Source organism: Oncorhynchus clarkii, chromosome 28, assembly GCF_045791955.1.
Source record: "Oncorhynchus clarkii lewisi isolate Uvic-CL-2024 chromosome 28, UVic_Ocla_1.0, whole genome shotgun sequence".
Classification (NCBI taxonomy): Eukaryota; Metazoa; Chordata; class Actinopteri; order Salmoniformes; family Salmonidae; genus Oncorhynchus; species Oncorhynchus clarkii.
The window spans coordinates 10225293-10251370 of NC_092174.1; the positions used below are offsets into that span (position 1 = coordinate 10225293).

The 26078-nt window shown below is 44.1% G+C and overlaps 1 protein-coding gene across 1 annotated transcript; it reads right to left on the reverse strand.

Annotated features, from left to right (window-relative positions):
- Window positions 1-12478: 12478 nt before the first annotated feature.
- On the reverse strand, window positions 12479-22308 carry LOC139387212 (angiomotin-like 2a). The gene is made up of 10 exons (XM_071133286.1): window positions 22114-22308; window positions 20607-21410; window positions 19238-19406; window positions 17224-17368; window positions 16984-17073; window positions 15730-16201; window positions 15461-15562; window positions 15130-15290; window positions 14728-14862; window positions 12479-14353 (listed from the first exon to the last, which is right to left on the reverse strand). Exons 2-10 carry the CDS (start codon window positions 21344-21346, stop codon window positions 14259-14261), a joined length of 2109 nt encoding a protein of 702 aa, XP_070989387.1. The 5' UTR covers window positions 21347-21410; window positions 22114-22308; the 3' UTR covers window positions 12479-14258.
- Window positions 22309-26078: the final 3770 nt, after the last annotated feature.

Here is a 26078-nt window from a genome sequence, read left to right on the forward strand (position 1 = left end):
TCGAGATTACATTAAAAGTACAGTGCCTATAGAAAGTCTCTGGATTACTTCACATTTGAATATGATACCAAATGGAATTGAAATTGATTTAAATGTAATAAAAATAAAAATAAACATTTTTCACCCCCCCCCCTGAGTCAATACCAGTGGCGGTTCGTGCCGTTTATGATGAGGGAGGACGATTTTCTTTTTTTCATGAACATAGCCTTATATCTATTACAGCATATTGGATGGCTGTCATTCATATTCCATTCACCCAGCTCAACGTAACATCGATAGGTTTAGCCTACTATGAGGTTGCTACAACCTAGCCTATGAATCAAAGTTTACAATGTAGGTGCACACAGGTCGAGAGAAAAGGTTGAGGTGCCATACAGTGACACGTTCAATAACGCCTTGCACACTCTTGCCTGCATCTGGCTGACTGTAGGGTGTAATCATAATCCCTTCGCTTGTGGCCTTCAATGCACAAAAAATTAGCTGTATGTGACCAGGCGATTAAAATCTTTCCAAGCCAAACCATATCATAACCGTTACACACAGTCTACATCGTTGTCACCCTATTAGCTAAAGTAACGTCCTAGTCAACATAGCTAATATAACTAATGTGTTAGTAAACCCGGTACAATCATGCAGTAATGTTACAGTGTATAGTCAGTAAGCAGTTACACCGGCGGGCCACGGTGGAAATAACTTAATAAAACCAAAAGCTTAACTTGACTTGGAAGAGTTCCAGTGTTGTGTTGGATAGTCATAGCCAGCTAGCTAACATAGCATCCTTCGGTTTGAGCCGGATGTTTGAGTAACTAAACTAGCCAGCTAGCTAACATAGCATCCTTCTGTTTGAGCCGGATGTTTGAGTGGGCTAAACAAGTTAGCTGCATTTGCTAGCTAAATAAGTGAAACCGAAGTGAAAAGCTCTTGCTTCTCCTTCATTTTTGAATAAATTAATTTCAACGATTGTCTGTCTCTTTGAGTAAACTACTCATCACATGTTATGCACTGCAGTGCTAGCTAGATGTAGCTTATGCTTTCAGTATTAGATTAATTCTCTGATCCTTTGATTTTTTTTTTACCTTTATTTAACTAGGCAAGTCAGTTAAGAACAAATTCTTATTTTCAATGACGGCCTAGGAACAGTTGGTTAACTGCCTGTTCAGGGGCAGAACGACAGATTTGTACCTTGTCAGCTCGGGGGTTTGAACTTGAAACCTTCCGGTTACTAGTCTAACGCTCTAACCACTAGGCTACGCTGCCGCCCCATGGGTGGGCAAAATGTCAGTTCATGCTGCAAGAGCTCTGATAGGTTGGAGGATGTCCTCCAGAAGTTGTCATAATTACTGTGTAAGTTATCATAATTACTGTGTAAGTCTATGGAAGGGGGTGAGAACCAAGAGCATCCTAGGTTTTGTATTGAAGTCAATGTACCAAGAGGACTGAAGCTAGCTGTCCTCCAGCTACACCATGGTGCTACCCTACAGAGTGCTGTTGAGGCTACTGTAGACCTTCATTGCAAAACAATGTTTTTTAATCTATTATTTGGTGACGTGAATATATTTATTATAGTTGTATCTAAAAAGGATAACTTTTTTAATGTTTTACTATGTTTATTTTTATGAAATTCACTGATGATGATGGTCTTCCCCTTCCTCCTCTGAGGAGCCTCCACTGGCCAATACTAGTTAGAAACACATTTGGCAGCGATTACAGCTGTGAGTCTTGGGTAAGTCTCATAAGAGCTTTGCACACCTGTATTGTTCAATATTTGCCCACTATTCTTTACAAAATTCTTCCAGCTCTGTCAAGGTGTTGGGGAATCATGTCTAGACAGCCATCTTCAAGTCTTGTCATGGATTTAAGTCAAATCTGTAACTTTGCCACTCAGGAACATTCACTGTCTTCTTGGTTAGCAACTCCAGACTGTAGATTTGGCTTTTTGTGCTAGGTTTTTGTCCTGCGTAAAAGTGAATTTCTCTCAGCGTCTGGTGTGAAGCAGACTGAACCATGCTTTCTTCCAGGATGTCGCCTGTGCTTAGCTACATCCCGTTTCTTTTCATCCTGAAAAAGTCCCCAGTATTTGTCGATGTCAAGCATACCCATACCATGATGCAGCCACCACCATGATTGAAAATAAGGAGGCAGTTACTTAGTGATGTGATGGATTTGCACCAAACATAAGGCTTTGCATTTAGGCCACAAAGTGTATTCCTATGCAGTGTTTTTCTTGTCAGTGTTACTTTAGTGGCTTGTTGCATTACATATGCATGTTTTGTATATTTTGTATTCTTATTTTTACTCTGTTATATAGGTCATTATTGTGGAGTCACTACAATGTTGTTGATCCATCCTCAGTTTTCTCCCGTCACAGCCATTGAATTTTGTAGCTGTTTTAAAATCACCCCTGGCCTCATGGTGACATCTCTAAGCAGTTGTCTTCCTTTCCCGCAGCTCAGTTCAGAAGGACGACTGCATCTTTGATGTGTCTGTGTGGTTTAATACATCATCCATAGCATAACTATTAACATGCTTAAAATATATTTTTTTACTTTTACCTTTATTTATTTAGGCAAGTCAGTTAAGAACAAATTCTCATTTACAATGACGGCCTAGGAACAGTGGGTTAACTGCCTTGTTCAGGGGCAGAACGACAGTTTTTGTACCTTGTCAGCTCAGGGATTCGATCTAGCAACTTTCGGTTACTGGCCCAACACTCTAACCATTAGGCTATTTGTTATTGTTACCCATCTACCAATCACTGCCCTTCTTTATGAGGAAAAAATCTCCCTGGTCTTTGAAGTTGAACCTGTGCTTGAAATTCAATACTTGACTGTGGAAGAGGTAGTCATTCAAAAATCATGTCAACCGTATTTCACACAGAGTGAGTCCATATACAGTGGGGAGAACAAGTATTTGATACACTGCCGATTTTGCAGGTTTTCCTACTTACAAAGCATGTAGAGATCTGTAATTTTATCATAGGTACACTTCAACTGTCGAAGACGGAATCTAAAACAAAAATCCAGAAAATCACATTGTATGATTTTTAAGTAATTAATTTGCATTTTATTGCATGACATAAGTATTTGATACATCAGAAAAGCAGAACTTAATATTTGGTACAGAAAGCTTTGTTTGTAATTACAGAGATCATACGTTTCCTGTAGTTCTTGACCAGGTTTGTGTTTTTGGGGTTGTACTCATCCTTCTTCTTCCTCCAAACACGGCGAGTGGAGTTTAGACCAAAAAGCTCTATTTTGGTCTCATAAGACCACATGACCTTCTCCCATTCCTCCTCTGGATCATCCAGATGGTCATTGGCAAACTTCAGACGGGCCTGGACATGCGCTGGCTTGAGCAGTGGGACCTTGCGTGCGCTGCAGGATTTTAATCCATGACGGCGTAGTGTTACTAATGGTTTTCTTTGAGACTGTGGTCCCAGCTTTCTTCAGGTCATTGACCAGGTCCTGCCGTGTAGTTCTGGGCTGATTCCTCACCTTCCTCATGATCATTGATGCCCCACGAGGTGAGATCTTGCATAGATTCCCAGACCGAGGGTGATTGACCGTCATCTTGAACTTCTTCCATTTTCTAATAATTGCTCCAACAGTTGTTGCCTTCTCACCAAGCTGCTTGCCTATTGTCCTGTAGCCCATTCCAGCCTTGTGCGGGTCTACAGATGGAGATGGAGATGTGGATACAACAAATCAATTATTAATTTGCAGACACACTGGAATTAAAGCCAGACTAAGTCAGTGGCGCTGTTCTAACTTCCCAAGCAGAAGATACATCTCCTTCAAATGTTGATATATGGTTGCATCAGGGTAGAACAACTGCACCCTCACTTACAGAGAGTCACGGAAGTTCAAAGCTGACCATGGTACTGCCAGGCATTGTAAGCAGATAACAGGATCTCCATTATAGCAAATGGACAAATGGCAATCTTCGTGGTCAATCTTCATGTAAATAATTGCTTTTAACACACCAGAAGTAGATCCTTGAACCGATTATTTTAAAATATCACAGAGAAGAGTTGCTAATGGCAGCCTGCAGTACCCTGGTCGACCTTCAACTTGAGTTAATCAATGAGAGGGGGCAGCAATAAGCTAGCCTGCAACGTCACCTCCTGGAGTAGCTCAAACTGCGCATCTTATGTCTCCATGAGACGCCATCTTAACCGACTTCATTTAACTTCAATGCGCTACTTCTTCACATACAGTAGGAATGAATAGTGTCACGTTATCGATGGCTTTGTCCATTCATATATACAGCCACTGGGTTTCGTTGACAACCAAACACAATTCAATATTACTAAATATCCTTACATTTCAAATCAACCAGATCTTGAAACTCTAGGCCTATCTATTACTTATTTGTACTTGAATCTGGGAATTAATTGAAACAATAGCTGTTGAGGACTTTGCAGAATCTAATAGCATCATTGATGATATATGAGTGATAAAGTATGGTCACATTTCATTGGCTCTGTTAAACCTACCCTTTGGAATGATTTCGATAGCAACAGTGAATCTATTTCGTTTTTTAAGTACAGATTTCTCAACAACTGTTCTCACGATAGCACATTGGTAATATTTAGTGACAAATATCATTGTTAAGCTGGGCTTGGCTAAGACCCTGGATGGGTGGCCAAAGGGTAGCATATAAACTCTCCAGTGGGAGGTGCTGTTTAGACTATTATTTTATGATAGTAGATATAACATTGAAGATCTGACATTGTTTTAAAGGATCCCCCCCAGAGCAAGTTGCTGCCAATATTTCTACGTTTTTTCCCAAATTTGTCCTAGAGAGGAAATGCACGTTTAGGTTCCACCTCCAAAGAATGATGAAATCTACTTATACATATTCATGAATTGGGTGTGGGAAATTCCACATGGAGTTGATAAACATCAACAAATAGGGCTAGCACGCCTATCTTATCTAGCTAGCTAGCTAGCTATCTTGCCAACCTTATCTAGCTAGCTAATGTTATCTGCTGTTGCTGTTTTTTTAAACTACACTGTATTCAAAACATTAGCCAGCTGGCTCTATGGCTGGTTCTACAGCTGAATTTGTCATCAAGTTTAGGCATCTTCCAGAAATGTCCGCCGTGAGTCTGCCATAGAAATAGTTAGAAAGAATTAAAGGAAGCTCCAGTATTATGGATCACTATTGAAAGATAGCTGATATGCGTTTTTCTTAAAAGGAAGTAAAAAAGTACAAATTATCCTATCGATTATGATCATTTTCCATTAAAAAATTTAGTGGATGTGCAAAACCATACATTTGCAACCCCTATTGCGCCATGTCTCAGGCACCCAAGTGGACACAAGGCTGTTTGTCTCATCTCAGTTGTGAAGAGGAAAAACTTTGAAGCTGTTTCTGATTCATAAACAATGTCATGCTGGTGGGTGGTAACATTCATATAAAATCATTTGTATGTCATATCACAGGAAAAGACACAGCATTAATACAGATTTGCACAAAGTGGGCAGTTCGGATTTGTCACCAAATATATCACACTTTGACAAAACACGATGACTGCATTCGGAAAGCATTCAGAACCCTTCACTTTTTCCACATTTTGTTACATTACGGTTCCAAAATGGATTCATTTAAAAAAAAATCTCATCAATCTACACAAAATACCCCATAATGACAAAGCAAAAAATAATAAAAAAAAACAGAAATACCTTATTTACATAAGTATTCAGACACTTTGCTATGAGACTCGAAATAGAGCTCAGGTGCATCCTGTTCCCATTAATCATCCTTGAGATGTTTCTACAACTTGATTGGAGTCCACCTGTGGTTCATTCAATTGATTGGACATGATTTGGAAAGGCACACACCTGCCTATATAAGGTCCCACAGTTGACAGTGCATATCAGAGTAAAAACAAAGCCAAGAGTTTGAAGGAATTGTCCGTAGAGCTCCGAGACAGGATTGTGTTGAGGCACAGATCTGGGGAAGGGTACCAAAAAATGTCTGCAGCATTGAAGGTCCCCAAGAACACAGTGGCGTCCATCATTCAACCACCAAGACTTTTCCTAGAGCTGGACGCCCAGGCAAACTGAGTAATCGGGGGAGAAGGGCCTTGGTCAGAGAGGTGACTAAAAAACAATGGTCACTCTGACAGAGCTCCAGAGTTCCTCTGTGGAGATGGGATAACCTTCCAGAAAGACAACCATCTCTGCAGCACTCCACCAATCAGGCCTTGATGTTAGAGTGGCCAGACGGAAGCCACTCCTCAGCAAAAGGCACATGACAGCCTGGCTTGGAGTTTGCCAAAAGGCACCTAAAGGACTCTCTGAGAAAAACAAAATTCTCAAGAATGAACTCCTTGGCCTGAATGCCAAGCGTCACGTCTGGAGGAAACCAGGCACCGCTCATCACCTGGCCAATACCATCCATTCGGTGAAGCATGGTGGTGGCAGCATCATGCCGTGGGGATGTTTTTCAGAGGCAGGGACTGGGAGACTAGTCAAGATTGAGGGAAAGATGAACGGAGCAAAGTACAGAGAGATCCTTGATGAAAACTTGCTCCAGTGCGCTCAGGACCTCAGACTGAGGTAAAGGTTCACCTTCCAACAGGACAATGACCCTAAGCTCATGACAATGCAGGAGTGGCTTCGGAAAGAGTCTCTGTTTGCCCTTGAGTGTCCCAGCCAGAGCCCGATCGAACATCTCTGAAGAGACTTGAAAATATCTATGCAGTGACGTTTCCCATCCTGACAGAGCTTGAGAGGATCTGCCAAGGAGAATGGGAGAAACTCCCCAAATACAGGTATGCCAAGCCTGTAGCCTCATACCCAAGAAGACTTGAGGCTGTAATCGCTGCTAAAGGTGTTTCAACAAAATACAGAGTAAAGTGTCTGAATACTTATGTAAATGTGACGTTTTTTTTGTTGTAACTTTGCTAACATTGAAAAAAACGTTTTTTTCCTTGTCATTATGAGATATTTTGTGTAGATTGATAAGGGGATAAAACGATGTAATCCATTTTAGAATAAGGCTGTATCGTAACAAAATGTGGAGAAAGAGAAGGGGTTTGAATACTTTCCGAATGCAGTGTATTGACTTAAATCATGGTGCAACATCATGGTAAGCTCTGGCCACCATCTTTCAGCTCGAAAAGTGTATTGTTACTGGTGTGGGCGTTTAAAGATACAAATTCAACATATTTTGTAAAAGGTTTGTCTGTTTGTCTGTGGAAATTTGGTTACCATGATCACATAATCGTGTGTTTTCTATTTCACCCTAAAACACAAACTTTTTTTTTCAAATCCAATGTATTTTCCACCTTGATTCCATGTCTATGTCTAGATTCCATGTCCAATACATTGATAGATGACATTGTTGATTCAATCAGTTTTTGACCAGTGGGTTCTGACTTGACTTGAAATTAGTGTCAACAGCTCTGTATCTATGGGTCGGTTGCGCAACTATGGATCGGTTATGGATCAGATGGAACTGAATGAACAACTCAGGATACACAGAGGTCAACATGAAGTCATGGCGGTTTGACATCCCCTTGCTCACTAGAGTTAGTCAAAACTATAGAACGGTCTGGCTTGTTTTCCACATGAATATCTGGGAGCTCATAATGACACCCTCTCTCACACACACACACACACCCACAGGGCACATTGAGGCACGTAAGTGAACCTCTGGTACTACCATACCCCAGCACGTTCTCTGTCATTGTCCTGTACTCAGACACCTTATTGTGGTGTACAGATGAGCGCTATGAAAGCTGGGTCATGGTCAGTAGGGCAACCCTGTAGAAAAACATTTTGCAACGGAAAACAAAAATCGTAGTTCTTATTGGCAAGTTCAAGTAGTACCTTCCCGTTTCCTTCAGGTTCAGAACATTGTCAAATAAAATAAAATGTTATTTGTCACGTACACTGTTCAAGGCAGGTATAAAAGGTGCAGTGAAATGCTTATGCGCTAGCTCCTTCAACAATGCAGTACATTAATCAATTACAACAATAACTGTCAAGTCAAAAATAACAAGTAATAGAAGAGGTAGTATGCATTGTAATAATGACTGTTTTTACAATGTATTTACAACTATAAAGTGAGTAATGACTTGGTGTAATAAATAGTGTATACACTATAACTACAAAGGTATGTGGACACCCCTTCAAATTAGTGGATTCGGGCATTTCAGCGGCACCCATTGCAGACAGGTGCATAAAATCGAGGCCTTACTGATGAGCTCAGTGACTTTCAATGTGGCACCTTGCCAACAAATTTGTTTGTCAAATTTCTGCCCTGCTAGAGCTGACCTGGTCAACTGTATGTGCTGTTATTGCGAGGTGGAAACATCTACGAGCAATAACGGCTGAGCCATGAAGTGGTAGGCCACACAAGCTCACAAAACGGGACCGACTAGTGCTGAAGCGCATAGCGCATAAAAAAATAATCTGTCATCGGTTGCAACACTCACTATCGCGTTCCAAACTACCTCTGGAAGCAACGTCAGCACAAGAACTGTTCGTCAGGAACTTTATGAAATGGGTTTCCATGGCCAGGTAGCCACACACAAGCCGAAGATCACCATGCGCAATGCCAAGCGTCGGCTGGAGTGGTGTAAAGCTCCTCACCATTGGACTGGAGCAGTGGAAATGCGTTCTCTGGAGTGATGAATCACGCTTCACCATCTGGTTGTCCTAAGGACAAATCTGGGTTTGGCGGATGCCAGGAGAATGCTACTTGTCCCAGTGCATAGTGCCAACTGTAGAGATTAGTGTAGGAGGAATAATGTGTCTGGAGTTGTTTTTCATGGTTCAGGCTAGGCCCCTTAGTTCCAGGGAAGGGAATTCTTAACGCTACAGGATACAATGACATTCTAGACTATTCTGTGCTTCCAACTTTTTGGCAACAGTTTCGGGAAGGCCCTTTCCTGTTTCAGGAAATGGTTTGTCGAGATCTGTTTGGAAGGACTTGACTGGCCTGCACAGAGCCATGACCTCAACCCCATCGAACACCTTTGGGATGAATTGGAACGCCGACTGCGAGCCAGGCCTAATTGCCCAACCTCACTAATGCTCTTGTGGCTGAGTGGAAGCAAATCCCTGCAGCAGTGTTCCAACATAGAGTGGAAAGCCTTCCCAGAAAAGTGGAGGCTGTTATAGCAGCAAAGGGGAGACCAACTCCATATTAATGCCCATGATTTTGGAATGAGATGTTCGACATGCAGGTGTTCACATACTTTTGTGTGTGTGTGTGTGTGTGTGTGTGTGTGTGTGTGTGTGTGTGTGTGTGTGTGTGTGTGTGTGTGTGTGTGTGTGTGTGTGTGTGTGTGTGTGTGTGTGTGTGTGTGTGTGTGTGTGTGTGTGTGTGTGTGTGTGTGTGTGTGTGTGTGTGTGTGTGTGTGTGTGAGTAGTCAGTGCAAATAATCTCAATCTTTTCCTCAGACACCGCCGGGTGTAGATATCCTGGAGGGCAGGGAGCTCGCCCCCAGTGATGTAATGGACGCAGAGGACTGGTTCACTTCACAAAATAGATGGCGTCATGATGAAGGAAAAGTATGTGGATATATTGAAGCAAAATCTCAAGACATCAGTCAGGAAGTTAAAGCTTGGTCGCGAATGGGTCTTCCAAATGGACAATGACCCCAAGCATACTTCCAAAGTTGTGGCAAAATGGCTTAAGGCCATCAAAGTCAAGGTATTGGAGTGGCCATCACAAAGCCCTGAACTCAATCCCATAGAACATTTGTGGGCAGAACTGAATAAGCATGTGCGAGCAAGGAGGCCTACAAACCTGACTCAGTTACACCAGCTCTGTCAGGAGGAATGGACCAAAATTCACCCAACTTATTGTGGGAAGCTTGTGGAAGGCTACCCAAAACATTTGACCCAAGTTAAACAATTTAAAGGCAATGCTACCAATTTTTTTTTATTTACCTTTATTTAACCAGGCAAGTCAGTTAAGAACAAATTCTTATTTTCAATGACGGCCTGGGAACAGTGGGTTAACTGCCTGTTCAGGGGCAGAACGACAGATTTGTACCTTGTCAGCTCGGGGGTTTGAACTCGCAACCTTCCGGTTACTAGTCCAACGCTCTAACCACTAGGCTACCCTGCCGCCCCAATACTAATTGAGTGTATGTAGACTTCTGACCCACTGGGGATGTGATGAAAGAAATAAAAGCTGAAAAAAAAGAATTCTCTCTTCTATTATTCTGACATTTCACCTTCTTAAAATAAAGTAACTGACCTAAGACAGGGAATTTTTACTATGATTAAATGTCAGGAATTGTGAAAAACTGAGTTTAAATGTATTTGGCTAAGGTGTATGTAAACTTCCGACTTCAACTCTATATCTATCCTACCTCCTTTCTAAGGTCTTCGAAAGCCAAGTTAACAAACAGATCACTGACCATTTCGAATCCCACCGTACTTTCTCCGCTATGCAATCTGGTTTCCGAGCTGGTGATGGGTGCATCTCAGCCACGCTCAAGGTCCTAAACGATATCATAACCGCCATCGATAAAAGACAATTCTGTGCATCCGTACTCATCGACCTGGCCAATGTTTTTGATTCTGTCAATCACTGCATTTTTATCGGCAGTCTCAACAGCCTTGGTTTCTCAAATAACTGCCTCGCCTGGTTCACCAACTACTTCACAGACAGAGTTCAGTGTGTCAAATCGGAGGGCCTGTTGTCCGGACCTCTGGCAGTCTCTTTGGGAGTGCCACAGGGTTCAATTCTCGGGCCGACTCTTTTCTGTGTATGATGTTGCTCTTGCGGCTGGTGATTCTCTCATCCACCTCTACGCAGACGACACCATTCTGTATACTTCTGGCCCTTCTTTGGACACTGTGTTAATTAACTGACCTCCAGATGAGCTTCAATGCCATACAGCTATCCTCCCGTGGCCTCTAACTGCTCTTAAATGCAAGTAAAACTAAATGCATGCTCTTCAACTGATCGCTGCCCGCACCTACCCGCCTGTCTAGCATCACTACTCTGGACGGTTCTGACTTAGAATATGTGGACAACTGCAAGTACCTAGGGGTCTGGTTAAACTGTAAACTCTCCTTCAAGACTCACATTAAGCATCTCCAATCCAAAATTAAATCTAGAATCGGCTTCCTATTTCGCAACAAAGCATCCATCACTCATGCTGCAAAACATACCCTCGTAAAACTGTCTATTCTACTGAACCTTGACTTCGGCGATGTCATTTACAAAATAGCCTCCAACACTCTACTCAGCAAATTGGATGCAGTCTATCACAGTGCCATCTGTTTTGTCACCAAAGCCCCATATACTACCCACCACTGCGACCTGTATGCTCTTGTTGGCTGGCCCTCGTTCATTTTCGTCGCCAAACCCACTTGCTCCAGGTCATCTAGTCTTTGCAAGGTTAAGGCCCGCCTTATCTCAGCTCACTGGTCACCATAGCAGCACCCCCCCCCCCCCCCCGTAGCACGCGCTCCAGCAGGTATATTTCACTGGTCACCACCAAAGCCTTGGCTAGGTTGCAGTTGTATATGAGAACTTGTTCTCAACTGGCCTACCTGGTTAAATAAAGGTGAAATAAAAAATTATTTACAAGTAATAAATCCCTGTGGAAGGCTTTCGACACCTTGTAGAGTCTATTCCCCAACTAATTGAGGATGTTCTGAGAGGCAAAAGGGGGTGGTGCAACTCAATATTAGGAAGGATCTCGTCACGGTATCTCCGTGCATTCAAATTTACATTGACAAAATGCAATTGTGTTCGCTGACCGTAGCTTGTGCCTGCCCATAGCATAACCCCACCACCCCCATGGGGCACTCTGTTCACAACATTGACATCAGCAAACCCGCTCGCCCACACAACGCCATACTGCCACCTGCCCGGTAAAGTTAAAACCGGGATTCATCCGTGAAGAGCACACTTCTTTAGAATGCCTGTGGCCATCGAAGGTGAGGATTTGCACACTGTCAGTTACAACACCGAACTGCAGTCAGGTCAAGACCCTGGTGAGGACGAGCACGCAGATGAGCTTCCCTGAGACAGTTTCTGATAGATTGTGCAGAAATTCTTTGGTTGTTCAAACCCACAGTTTCATCAGCTGTCCGGGTGGCTGGTCCCAGACGATTATCCCACAGGGGAAGAAGCCGGATGTGGATGTCCTGGTTACATGTGGTCTGCGGTTGTGAGGCCGGTTGGACATACTGCCAAATTCTCTAAAACGACGCTGGAGGCGGTTTATGGTAGAGAAATTAACATTAAATTATCTGGTAACAGCTCCTTCAAAACTTCAGTCATCTGTGGCAACATGCACATTTTAGAGGGGCATTTTATTATCCCCAGCACAAGCTGCACCTGTGTAATGATCATGCCGTTTAATCAGCTTCTTGATATGCCACAACTGTCAGGTGGATGGATTATCTTGGCAAAGGAAAAATGCTCACTAACAGGAATGTGAATACATTTTTGCACAACATTTGAGAGAAAAAAGCTTTTTGTTGTTCATGGACAATTTCTGGGATCTTTTATTTCAGCTCATGAAACATGGGACCAACACTTGTACATGTTGCTTATATATTTTTGTTCAGTGTATATACGTATCGAATTGCCTTGAGAGGGAAAGATGCACATGCCAAATATATATATATCCATATACCTGTATATATAGCAAACCTAACTCAAAACTATACGGCACATACTGTAAATATACACACAGAGGTGGTAAAGCATTCAAAGTTACTATAGGTGTTGTCTGAATTTCATTGTGCGTGGCAACTTCAACCAGGATCAGTTGCAATTTTTTGTTTGTTATTTATATTGTTCCATGTCTGTTTAAGAATTCTAACCATGTCAAGCGTGCTCTTAAAAGGTGCAAAGGGATAACAACAGAGCTAGCCATTTGGGAAAATTGAGCCTGAAGAATGCTTCTCTGGCTTTCATTAACTAACGAGAGCCCTCAATCCCTCTCTTCCTCCGGAAAGAAGGAATGAACGTGTGAAGAGAAGATGAGAGGTAGTTTTGCGTCGACGTCAAAATTCTTCTCAGAAAGATGTTTTTTTTCCAAGAAAAATATGGCAACAAAGTAACAGGAGTTATATATTAGAATATTTTATTGCTTTACGAAATGTTGTTTGAATTCAAATTCACAACCTTCATATTGTTAGGAGTTCACAGAAATGTATTTGCTGGAGGTCAACGCTTTGTCTGTTGTTGGACAGCTGGACAGAACCATGATTGTCAGCACATAACTTACAACACACAAACCTCTTTGGCATCCTGTTCATAGCACTACATATCGAAAATAATTACACAAACATCTGTATAAAATATATATTAACCTGTTAGTTCAGAAAAAGGCTCACGGTAAACGAAAACCAAATGGTGTAGTTTACAGCTTAAATCCCTATGATGAATCTGACCAGCGGATTCACCACATCAGAAAATACACACAAAGAAACATTTGGAAAATAACAATAACAGAACTTGCTGAAAAGCAAAATATCGTATTTAGAAATCTAAAGAAGAAAAAAAAAACAGACCATCACAAGTTATATTTCTAAACCTGTAGAACCGGCTACTCGGGCTTAGGGAATATGGCTGGTGAAAATATGAACGTTAAGAGATTTTGGCATTTTTATTAAATGATGGAGATGAGGGAGTTTTGCTCAACTCTGAAGAATTCCATGGCACAGGAATGTGGCCAGATTCACTCGACATTTCTGCACAGGGAGGGAACGGGGGTTAAAAAGTCCATAAAAAGATACATTCGACAGACAAGGTTATCTGGAAAAGCGTGAGGCTTTCAGTTAATATTTGGAAATGAGAAAAAACAGATCTAATTCATTAAAAAGAGAATATGAAGTTCCCGAACCCCATGGATCATCATTGTACACGACAGAACATGAGAAAGGTGTTGTGAATATGTGAAAAGCAGCAAATATAAATACGTTGGCATACACTGACAGGACAGTAGTATGTTGCCCGTTACAAAACAGCAATACTGTCCAAGTACCTAGAATGTTTCACATTTTGTCTCATAGACCCAGATGGCTAGCCTGCAGTCGCCTGGCTAAGAGAGAAAGAGATAGAGGAATAGCACAGTTCCCCTCTAAATGTGAAAGCACAAGTCCTTTTTCCATACGTTCCTCTCTCATTCTGCATCATTCTTGTCTTTTGTAAATTTTTCTTCAGAACTCTGACCATTGACGTAGTCGGTACTCTGCGCAGCTTCCCGAGAGCTCACACCCCCTCGAGTGAATCGCTTGTCGAAGATCAAAAGTCTGACTTCCTCAAATGAAGATTTCCACTGCCTCTGCCTCCAAGTCATCCAGGCCTCTCAATGTGTTCAAGGAGGAGGACTTCAGTTGTTGAGCAGCAGCGTTGTCTGGAAAACAGAGAGAGGTCAAATGATTAGAGGAATGTGTGGGAAGAGTGGAAATGGTGGAAAAATACGCCACTATTACAGTACATCATCTTTAACCAAAGAAACATGCTGATTGTTCTACATTGGGATGAGCCATTCGGTTAAATCAGTGCAGTCAATAATCAGGGCTAAGTGTGACAACATAGCACATTCCGACAGCCCACAGACGACCTCCGACCTACAAGGCCATCGCCGATTGGCTGGTTCTACGGGGGTATGGTTGGTAAATCAATGACTGCTCTGACACAGAGTGTGATGCAATTACAAAGAATGGTTTGGGTGTTTGGGTAACTGTGTGTGCGTGTGTGTGTATGTGTGTGTGACAGACTACTCACCAATGCTGAGTTTAGAACCAGTGGTTGGCTCCTTGACCTTAGCTCCATCCTCTGATCCACAGCTCTGGCTGGGGTGAGCTGGGGAGGAGCACCGGAGAGGAGAGACAGGAGTCTGGTCGTCTGACAGACTCTTACCTACAACACAGAGCATGTGAAATATCAACCACTGTCTGGCACACATTTAAATGATAAACATGTGCTCTAATTCTACCCTCAATCCACTTCAATGTCCATCAAAATTATCTTTGACAATAACTCCCTAGTTCATATTCCGATTAGATTGCATGTATGAAGCGAACAACAATGCCTCCTGAACAGAGCCCTGATAGACCCCTCAAGAAATAGTTAAAAAGGTGTTAAAAAGTTTTTTTAGTCTCTGACAATATCGTGACTCGTCCTTACCTTTGCTTACGCTGGCGCACTTGGCCGTGCTAATTGAAGAAGTGGACATGGCGGCGCGCAGACAAAACCCACTCTTCTCGACCTGGTCCTGGTGCAAACGCTGGTGGAGTACCTTAATGACAGCATCTTTCTCCAGGATATGGGCGTAGAGAGCGCGGATCCTACGTGCAGGAGAGAAATGGCGTCAGAGTAGACAAATGGTGGCTCTCTGAGCATTGCTATCTGATACAACGAAGTAGATCAGAAGTATTAAATGCATACAAAGTGTCATGACGGCAACAATGCTACAAATGGCGGATCATTTCTCTGAAAAAAAGTTCCATCTTCATACCGGTTTTCCATCTCCTGGTTTCGGTAGTCAGATACAGGCAGGTCCTCGTTGAAGCTGTTGTTTGAAGAGTGACAGGGGGAATGGTTGATGATGGTTGTGTCTCTGGAAGGGAGAAAATAGATTTTGTTAGGAACTGGATGCAGGTAAAAAATGGGAAGTATAATAAACGTATTTAGCCCAGACGTGTTGAAAATGTTCTCTCTCGTATGTGCATACAGAACATAACCCTTGAACCATCGATCCCCTAACGTTAAACCTCTGACCCTCACCTTTGAGCGGCGGCGGTGGCGGCCACGTCCATGGCGAACTGCCTCATGGTGCTCTCCTCCAAGTACTTCTGCTCCCAGCGCATCATGTCCGCCTCCAGGGCTAGGATACGCTCCTCTCTTTCCCTCAGACGCTCGTGCAGCGAGCCCACAGTCACGCCCGGCGGGTGAGACTGCCTCTGCTGCGCCCTCAGGCTCTTCAGCTCTTGCTCCAGGCGTGTCCTCAACCTCATCTCCAGGCCCTCGCGCTTCTCGCAGGTGGCCTGCAGCTGAGCCAGGGCGCTCTGCAGCCTCTCCACCTTCTCCACGTAGGCCCGCTTCCGCCTCAGTTCCTCTTCCAGCTGCCGGCCCCTGCACCGCTGGGCCTCTAGGGCCTCCTCGAGCTGCTCCGCCCTCAGGCCCTGCTCCTCTGCGAAGTTGCGGAGCCTCTGGAGTTCGCGCTCGGCACGCTCACGCTCAAACTGCTGCTCCTCGCCTGATGGGGGGAAAGAAAGAGGAGAAGAGAAGGGGGGGAAAGAAAAGTCAGACACGGTAAAGCCACAAAACTACAAAACGGTACAACATTCACACACAGGATAAATTGACAGGATACATCAGGATACAAGCTAGTCTTGGGTACTGGGACGGACACAAGGCATGAACCAGTCCAGGCCACATGAAGATATTTCGAGGGGGAAAATGAGAGCTTGGTCGAAGTCTTAAGCCATCACACTACCATCGCTCTAACCCAGCTAATACGTCTCAGAGTTCAGCCATCACACTACCATCGCTCTAACCCAGCTAATACGTCCCCGAATTCAGCCATCACGGCCGACGGTCTTCATTTGCTCAAGCATTTGTGGAATGTCGAGGGTTAGAAAGAGGAGGGGAAGCTCCTATCCCTTTGACCCACTTAACAAGGAACATTCCTCCAATCAAGGCCGTACACCTCCAACCCTCTCTCATCTGGCCCTGGGAAAGGCCCACTGCTTAAATAGACAACGTAAATCAAAACCAACAACCCCAGGAACCTGATGTTAGTTCAACAGTTCTCATTTATAGCTCCCCTTCCTTCCTCGTAGCTGGGTTGCGTTTACTGTTGAGGCGTTCTCACCAAATAAGCGGAGGTTATGCAATGGAAATTCTTCCATACAGGATGTAGCTTAGCTACAGAGTGGCCCTGTGCTATGCTCCAATCCTGTGAGGAATGCGCAACATGGCTGAAGTGGCTCTAAGACTTGGAGTGGTAGGAAAGGAGATGGGATGGGTGACACTTACTTTGCTCGAGCAGTTTGGTCATGACGTGCTGGTTGTGGTCAGCAGCTTCCACTTCTTTGGCGGCCTGTGTTCTGGCATTTTCCAGGCTTTCTGTAACGCAAATATTGAAAGTTAAGCATTATACACTAAAAAGTTTCTGCAACCAGTTCCACTCTTTATAAACCATTATAATCTTTTAAAAAATGGCTCTGGACTAAAGTGCTAACCAACCGGAGATGTTCTGGTATTTGTAGTCCTTACCTCTAAGGTCCATGTTGAAGTCCTGCAGCCTCCTGATCTCGGCCACCAGTCTGCTCCTCAGGGTCTGCTCCAGGCTCTCCCTCTTACTGCTGCCCTGCATCAGAGCCTCATAGGCCTCTGAGATCCTCTGGATCTCCTGCTCCAACTGAATGGACAGAGAGAAGCAAGGAGGGGAAAGAAAAACATTCTTGGTCAACCATCTTGTTTGTTTGTTTAATATCTTTATGCATGCTGGAGATGGGGGGGGGGGGGGGGGGTGTTGGTTCAGACCTAGTACATCTGTATGTGCAGTACAGCACATAAACATGTGGGCACGTATATAAACATACATATGGGCATATATACATAAATATACCTGGGAGCACATTCCATACATGTGGGCACATAGCCTCATACTGTGTTTATACGGTACATACACTACATGCCTATAATCCAGAGGAATTTGAGCTAACACCACTCCCCGTGTGTGAGTGGTTTATATCTGCATTCCTGGGAGCTAACAGCCATGGTTCTAGGTGTGGGTGGTTCACGATCACATGCACAGACATACAGAGAGAGAGAGAGAGAGAGAGAGAGGTATGGGCGGGTTGTCATTGCGGGGAAGGTGTGCACGCCTGTGCTGTGGAAACAGAAACAGGCAGAGAAGTGAAGAAGTAGAAACGCCCACCATTACAGCAGCCACTAAGGCATGTTTACTCAGGGCTGCGGCCCGACGGTCAGGGGAAATTTTCCAACCCAGTAATTATCATTCTTTAAGGCTGAGGGAGCACAAGAAGTTGGGTGACGTAACTCCACAGGAGAGCAGCAAAGTCTTGCTACAGTATGCATTTACCATAAGATATAGGAAGATGGATATAACCTATTTTAGTCCTCCATCTACCTCTATTGCATCTACCAAGATAAATATGTGAAGTCTGTCAGCTAATGATGTTGCCACTATCTTGATTTATAAGAGGCAATAACATACTCAATTAGTGATGGGAGGTGGGGGGGAAACAGATAGTTACATATCGCAATATTATTTTTGCGCTAGTTGGCTGTACCTGTACCAAAACTCCAGTATTTTCCCTTTATAGCTTGATCTTGATCTTTTTAAATAGGGAGCCAATTTGTTTCCGGCATTTTTATTTTCCTGACTCATCAAAACGTATTTTCTCATGTTCTTTAGCCTCTTTGCAGCAGACGCATAGTTAGCAATACGTTTGGAACATCGAATCGCAATAGAATCACAGTATTGAAAGGCAATACATATGGAATTGTGAGAATCGCAATACATATCGTATTGGCACCTAAGTATCATGGTAATATCGTGACGTCCCTGGCAATTCCCAGCCCAATACACCGGGAGGGGGGTCAGTTTCAACACACAGTAGCCCTGCCACCTGCCATGGCGAACAGAATATCTCTCTCTCTCTGGGCACTCTTGAGCATTTCATTTGTGCCAGGGGTTACAACCCTATCGACTGCTGTCTGACATGCCCTGGATAGGACCAACAACAAAAAAACCTATGGCTAAAGGGCACATGCTCACAACCCCCTGGCTGCAGCACAATGCAGGGAGTGTGGACACAGTAGCAGACTCTGGCCTCTATATGTTCTCTATTTGCAGCCAGTGGTAGCAGCAGTTGTACAGATGGGGCAGTGTGCCTGAGGTGGCTCTACACAAGCTATCTGCTATTTGGGTTTCCCTCCATTCCCTTCATTAAGCGACACATGTTGCAGACTACAGTCCTTTGCTATTCAGCGTGGGCAGCGTGGGCATGCCTACTTCAGAAGTTCCACAAGCTGTGTGTAACTCAAAGTTGTGCATTCCATCATGCAATCGATTTCAATGGGAGATTTGCCCAAAGTTGAACATGATTTGTTTCTCCAATATAATATCAGTCCTTCATGCATATAGCAGTACAAACGTATCCTATGGCATGTCACCATTTTAGAGAGGGACTGAAAGGAGAATATTCCCACCATATAGATACAATATAATTCTCTTCAATGAAAAATGTGTGATTCTCACCTTCTGGATGCGGCAGGCCTTCTCTCGGTGGCCCTCCAGCTCCTGCCTCAGCCTCTCGTTCTCCAGCATCAGCAGTTCCACCTGCTTGGGCTCCTCCACGACACCAGGGGGCCGACTGGTGAACATGCTGTAGCAGGTCTCCGTTTGCTGCTGAACTGGGGCCACATACCTGCGAAGAAGGACGTGTGTTGTTGAATTGAGTGTGACTGGCCACTACCGTCTCCCCATGAGTGTGACTAGCTAGCAATAGTACCTTAGCTCATAGAGCTGTGGTTACGTGAGCAACCTTTGCTCGTTAAAGTTTACCACAAGCTTCCCGCCGCTGATCTACGTATGTCCGTGCATGTGGGTGGAGTGAGATTTTTTTGAGTCGCTGACACATTTTGGTAACATATTCTTGCCAGTCCCACTCCCATTCACAAGGGGGCGATTCAAAGTTTTTTTGTTTTTGTCTTTTCATTTTGTGAAAGCAAGGAAGTCGCCATACTTGGCTAGTGGTAGATAACTGGCTTTAGCCTGGCTAAAAAAGCTAGCCTTTTCAGCTTCCCACATCTCTATGTAAATAAATATGCCCCGGCAAGTATTCTTATAAAACATTATCCCAGTTTGATATGCTGCTTTTGTATTCATTCCCATATCGGCTAAAAATAGAATGTCATGTTTTGGTCACGGAGGAAAAAAAGCACATGGCTAGCCAGTTGGCTACCGCAGGTTCTACCCTTTACAATAGCCTATAATTACTAGTTTTTGGGTGGATTCTTGTCATTTGATTTACTGTTTGAACAGTCGCTGAGATTATATTTGGTTATCAATGCATAATTGGCTACTTTGATGAATTGCCTATAGCCAATATATGGCTATAGATAAAAGAACCAAGAGTCAACACTGCCCCCACTGCTGTGAGTCCTGCGGCGTGTATCATTTTCAGGTAGTAAAAAAGTATGTTGAATGCCGGCGCGTATTACAAGAAGCCGCCCCTTTTGTGATGAAAAACGACATTGCGACATTCCAAAATTGGCATCCACAGATATCACAACTATCTTATATTATAATGAACACATCAACTCCACCCTAGACGGGTTGACATAATAGTGTTTCAGAAAGGCGATCGGAATTCCAACCTACGCATGTAATGATTCACAATGCATGCTAGGGAGGTAAGGAAGGCAGGACGCACAATGACAAGGCTTGGAACCCATTATGCGAGCGGCTACGGCCACAGAAATTAGCACGCTATTTAACGTGTGATCGCTGTTGATTCATGGCAAAGACATTGGGAACACACCAACAGCGGGAACACCTTTACATGATCTCACTGTATGGCCAACACCCCCACACACAGTTGTGCTTTGCTGTAATGCCTTAGTACCTGTGCTGCTCGGTCTGGATTGGCTGGGGAATGTCCCTGTACACACACTGGGGCTCTTGGGCGTGGATGGGCATATATCCTTGGGACATGATGGGAACAGATGAGTACTCTGGGTGTGGGCTACATTTGTCCTGGAGGCCTTGTGGGGGGGCGCAGTAACCCAGCTCCGGGTAGCTATGTGAGGAGCTCTTGACTGCCTCAGACTTCGCCATGGCACAATTCCTCTCCAGAGACAGCTGCAGGAGATGCTCACTCAGCGATCGCATATGCCCTCGCTTCAACTCAATCAGCTCCTCATCCGCCGCACGGTAGTCCCGTTCGCGCAGCTGCTTGTGGGCGCCTGTGGCGGGTGCCCAATGCCGAGCCAGGTACTGAGAGTGGGCTTTGGCCTGCTCGTAGGTGGGCAGCTCCTCGCCGTGGAGCTGGTAAAGCTGGTAGCTACTCTCCGAGTGCTGGTAGTCTCCCTGGTGTTCCTGGCCCTGGGGCTCCTGGCGGGCTGACAGTTGGAGGAATGAGGAGTCTTCCTGGGTGAGGCTCTCCAGAGAGGAGCGAGGACTTCCACCGGGGCCCTCTCCTGCTCCACTCCCAGGCCCTCCGCCAGGGGACCCTCCGCTGCCTCCGCGCAGGGCCTGCTGCTGGATGGCCAGGAGGGTACGTGCGTCTGTGGGGTTGCCGTAGCGTAGTTGTTCCTGGATGAGGCGGTGCAGGACCGTGCCAGACGGCTCTTCTGTGGATGACATGATGGTTCTGTTGTTTGAAGCTAGTGATCAAGTGTAGACAGAATTTTTATAGATGGCTGTGAACCTGGAACAGGATCAAAAAAATGAATCAATAAGCATACTTACAAGTAGTCCTACACCTAAAACAGTATAGTTGATCATTGCTAATGTACAGCATTTACAAGATCATGCAAATTATTTGTGCTCCTCCAAAACACTACTGTAGAATACTGTAAAGACTGCAAAAAAAAAAACATAATATTCATGATTTGTTGAATATCCCATACATTACTCAAGGCCTTTGTCGTCCAGGTAGAGTGAAGCAAAAATCAAGTATGCTCTACTTTTGAGTGATGGCATTCCATGAATTTCCTAATGGAAATACATTTTCCCTCTTAATTGTATAAGTATGCCATCACTATTCCACTAACAGATGTGATTTTTACTTAAACATGTTCCATTTTACATGAGTTAAATTGTCAACATTATGGATCAAATGTTTGTTGGTCGTGAAAAGTAACATTCATACAAGCCACATAGCGACAGAATGGAAACGTGGTTGCTCCGTGGTACTACTGCTGTTAAAATGTGCGTCGAAATTCCATTCTCACCCAGGAGTCAAGCGCATAATTCTACAAACAGTTTTCAGAACCAACGATGGAACAATTAAGTTGCATAATAAATTAGAAACCACAATACAATATGTTTTGTGTTAACGCGCGATAACCGACTGTTTACAATTCAAGCCTCGAATGTTACAAAGTAGCCGAAATAAAAACAAATCTTACCAGTTCACGCTGTCATCCCAGCAAAAACGTTTTTTTTTTTTTTTTAAACGTTCAACTTTAAAATAAGGTCAAAAAAGTAATGCACAATGTTTCGCTTAAACAGTTATCATCCTTCCACCGCGAGTTTGTGGTTTACTCTGGTCAGAACTTGCTCAACACTGAACCGGTTGTCGAGAGCTGAGCGATAATAAGTAACTGGGGACGGAGGGACTGAGGTCGGGAATGCCAGGAATGTGAGAGCGCGAGTTCCCTCGGGGATCAAAAGCGTAACCCACACGGTTCCAATATGAGAGAGGAGGCCAAACGGAATAGCTGCAATTCTCCTCACAACCATGAGGACAGCGATAGTGTTCCAGGTAATAAACTACAAATGGGAATTAATCACAGGGAAACCAGCAGGCAGAAGTTACGTAGGCCTAACAGCATGTCAATAACATGTTATAATGATGATAATAACCTGAATGTAGATCGTCCACGTTGACATTTTCCTTCCCTCTCTGAGTGTCTGTCTGCTATTGGCATTTTGCAGATACTGATTGAGCGGATAGGAATAGCCTATAGACTAACTCTATAGATCTGTTTTGACATTTCATTCAAGGGCAACTGTGCATGTGACCTTGTCCTGTCTCTGTTTGCTCTGGGGGGGGGGGAACAATGATTGCACATAGATTTTTTTTTTGCCACTATCCAGTGTTTTCAGTCAATATGGCTCTAGGATTTAGCTAAAGAAAAAATGCCTATAGATTCAGGACTACTAAACTATAAACTATATAATTATCTAGTGATGAAAGTAGCCATTGACGGGAGATGAGCGTCTCAACAGGACGGGACAGAGTATATGGATAGGCAGCTGTCCATTGGAATCTGTGGCTTTTCCCTGTGACCAAAGACATAGAAAGTTGTTGAGCCCCACAAGCACTACATGATGCAGAGTGGTAGAGAATGTCAAACAGAAGCACCTGATTGAACTATGGGTTCAAATCTCAAATATGTAGGAGCATAAGGGCTGTGGAATGAGACATGAGGTTAGCATGCTTCATGAATTAACATAATTTGCCTCCATAGCCCAATGAACTAAGAACACAATTTTAGTGGCATTCTGTGAGGCCACAAAGCTTCTAAACCTTTCAAAACACATAATGAAGGCAAAAAAAAAGGCACAATAAACCACCATCTTGATGGTTTTTCTCTGGAAGTTTACAGCACACATTCCACACATGTTTTGGGTGGTGGTAAGCACAGGAGGTTGGTTTCACCTTAATTGGGAAGGACAGGCTTGTGGTAATGGAATGGTATCACATACATGGTATCACATACATTAAATATGGTTTGATGCCATTCCATTTGGTCCGTTCCAGCCATTATTATGAGCCGTCCTCCCCTCAGCAGCCTCCACTGGTGCTAAGTATTCTTAAACATACTTTTTTTTACGCAGCCAAGTTGTCTGAATGTCTAGGCGGCCATTTGCAAGGTATTAAAAGCGCGTTTGAGTTTCCCCTCAAATGTTGACAGTGGTGGATAGTGGAAGCACCCTTTAAAAGCGTGGCTTTTCATTTAACACCTCCCCACTACTTCCTCTTCCACCACGCCCCCCCCCCCCCCCCCCCCCCCCCTCCCACTGACCCTCAACCCCCTTCATCTCCGCTGGTTAACTCGCAGCCTCTAGCCATTTGCCCCCATTGTGGCAGACTTCCTGTGAACTTCCAAAGGAATGCTGAGTGGAGTGGCCCTTTGAAATCATGGACATTGAAAGGAGCCATTCCCGGTGTTAGTGGACATTCAAAATCGCTGGCCATAAAAATTCCTGCTGTCTGCAGACTCAGGCGGGCTTCAGTTGACCAAAGGGTTATAGGTTATACTTTATACGATATGTGAGAACAGCACTGCAAGAAAGATGTCACATGGTTCTATTTAGTCCTTTTTCCTTATTCCCTCATGTTTGATTTATTTTCAATTCATTTACTTAGAAGTGCTTCAATATTTATTTATTCCTATCAGGTGCTGTGTTTTGGTTTACTTCTTATTTACTTATTTGAGTGACTTCCTTGGAATTGGTTAACCCCTTTTGAGTGTTTGTCTTGGTGTGTGAATGAGGGAATTTGATTAACCCGAGCGCCCGGGTAGGTATAGTTGGAACCGGACTGCCTCCCGGGTATGAGCCGTGTGCCCCGATCTGGCCGATGGCTAGGTTGGCTCAAAACAAATGTGATTTAGGTTAAGCACGTGGAGTAATGAGTAGAATTCTGTGTTTTCACATTCAAAAGTGAATGCCTTAGTTTTTTTTTTTTTTTTTTTTTAAATCAATCTGCCTTCCTAATTAAAACTAGTTTGAAAATTCAAACATCTATTTGATGGAAAAGAGACGTATGTTTCCGAACAATGCACCATGCTGCCTTGTTGACAACATGACCAAGCGGCACAGATGGCTGTTTATTTGAGCAGGGCGTGCCTCCCTCACTGGCTTCACCCAGAATCCCCCCAATGGGGGAATGGGTGTGTTAATTAGAGACCTGAGCTAGCCCCCCCCGAGGAGTGTCGGGGTTAATGAGCACAAAGGCAGCTCTCAGTCAAAGTTTGTCAGATGCCTAAGGGAATGGTATGGAAAGTGGTGGTGCAGAGCTGGCAGGAGCAGTGGGACAGAGACACTAAGGGCAGGCGTCTATTTCAAGTATAGAGTAAAGTCAGGGAGGGCGGCAGGAAGAGACAGAAGAGAGGAGGCCATCTTTAAAAGGCTAAGGGTGGGACACATCCGGTTGAATACGACGTTAAATGTGACAGGAAAGCATCCAACAGGAAGGTGTGATTACTGTGCCAGGAAACCGAGACAGGTGGCGGCAATGCACCATACCGTTGGATGCCAACCGCCGACAAACCCCACAGAAGAAGTTTGTCAGATTCTAGCCAGCAATAGGAGAGGACAGGTGCCACAGGCCGTGCTCAGCCACACCCCTACCACTACCGCCGCCGCGTCTGGGGGAAAGGGGAACCAGATGAGTGTGACCCTAATCGGGACCTGCTGGGGATGAAGAGCCAAATGACGTGTGAGTGCGTACCAATGGTTTCCAGTATGATGACGTTACTGATGAAGCTTTCTCCACCCTCCCCAGAAGTGGCCTGCTACGACTATGGACTGTAACGTGTATGTGGTGTGAGTGCCCCCCCATTTAATACTGAGAAAATACAATTATTAAAGAACCATAAACTGATTGCTTGCCTCCTGCCTCTGTTTGTGGTTTTGGGTTTGAAAGAACGTTGTTTTTTTGACAAAGACACAATACTTTGCTGTTACACCAAACCGTTTTTCTTTGTTGTTGTTGTTTTTATGTCACAATATGACATCAAGTGACAAATGACAAAGTGAACACAATATTACACTGAACAAAAGTTCCAGTTCATAAAAGGAAATCAGTCCATTTAAATAGGCCCTAATCTAGGGATTACACATGACTGGGAATTCAGTTATGCATCTGTTGGTCACAGATACCTTAAAAAAAAAGGGAGGGGCGTAGATTGTCATGCTGAAACATGAGGTGATGGCGGCAGATAAATGGCACAACAATAGGCCTCAGGATCTCATCTCTGTGCATTCAAATTGCCATCGATAAAAGACAACTGTTTGTTGTCTGTCGCTTATGCCGGCCCATACCATAACCCTACCGCCACCATGGGGCACTCTGTTCACAACGTTGACATCAGCAAACCGCTCGCCCACACGACGCCATTACATGCTGTCTGCCATCTGCACAGTTGAAACCGGGAGCACATTTTCCCAGTGTGCCAGTGGCCATCGAAGTCGAGCATTTTCCCACTGAAGTCAGCTACGACGCCAAACTGCAGTTAGGTCAAGACCCTGGTGAGGACGACGAGCATGCAGATGAGCTTTCCTGAGACGGTTTCTGACAGTTTGTGCAGAAATTATTTGGTTGTGCCCCAACCCACTGTTCTATCAGCTATGCAGTGGCTGG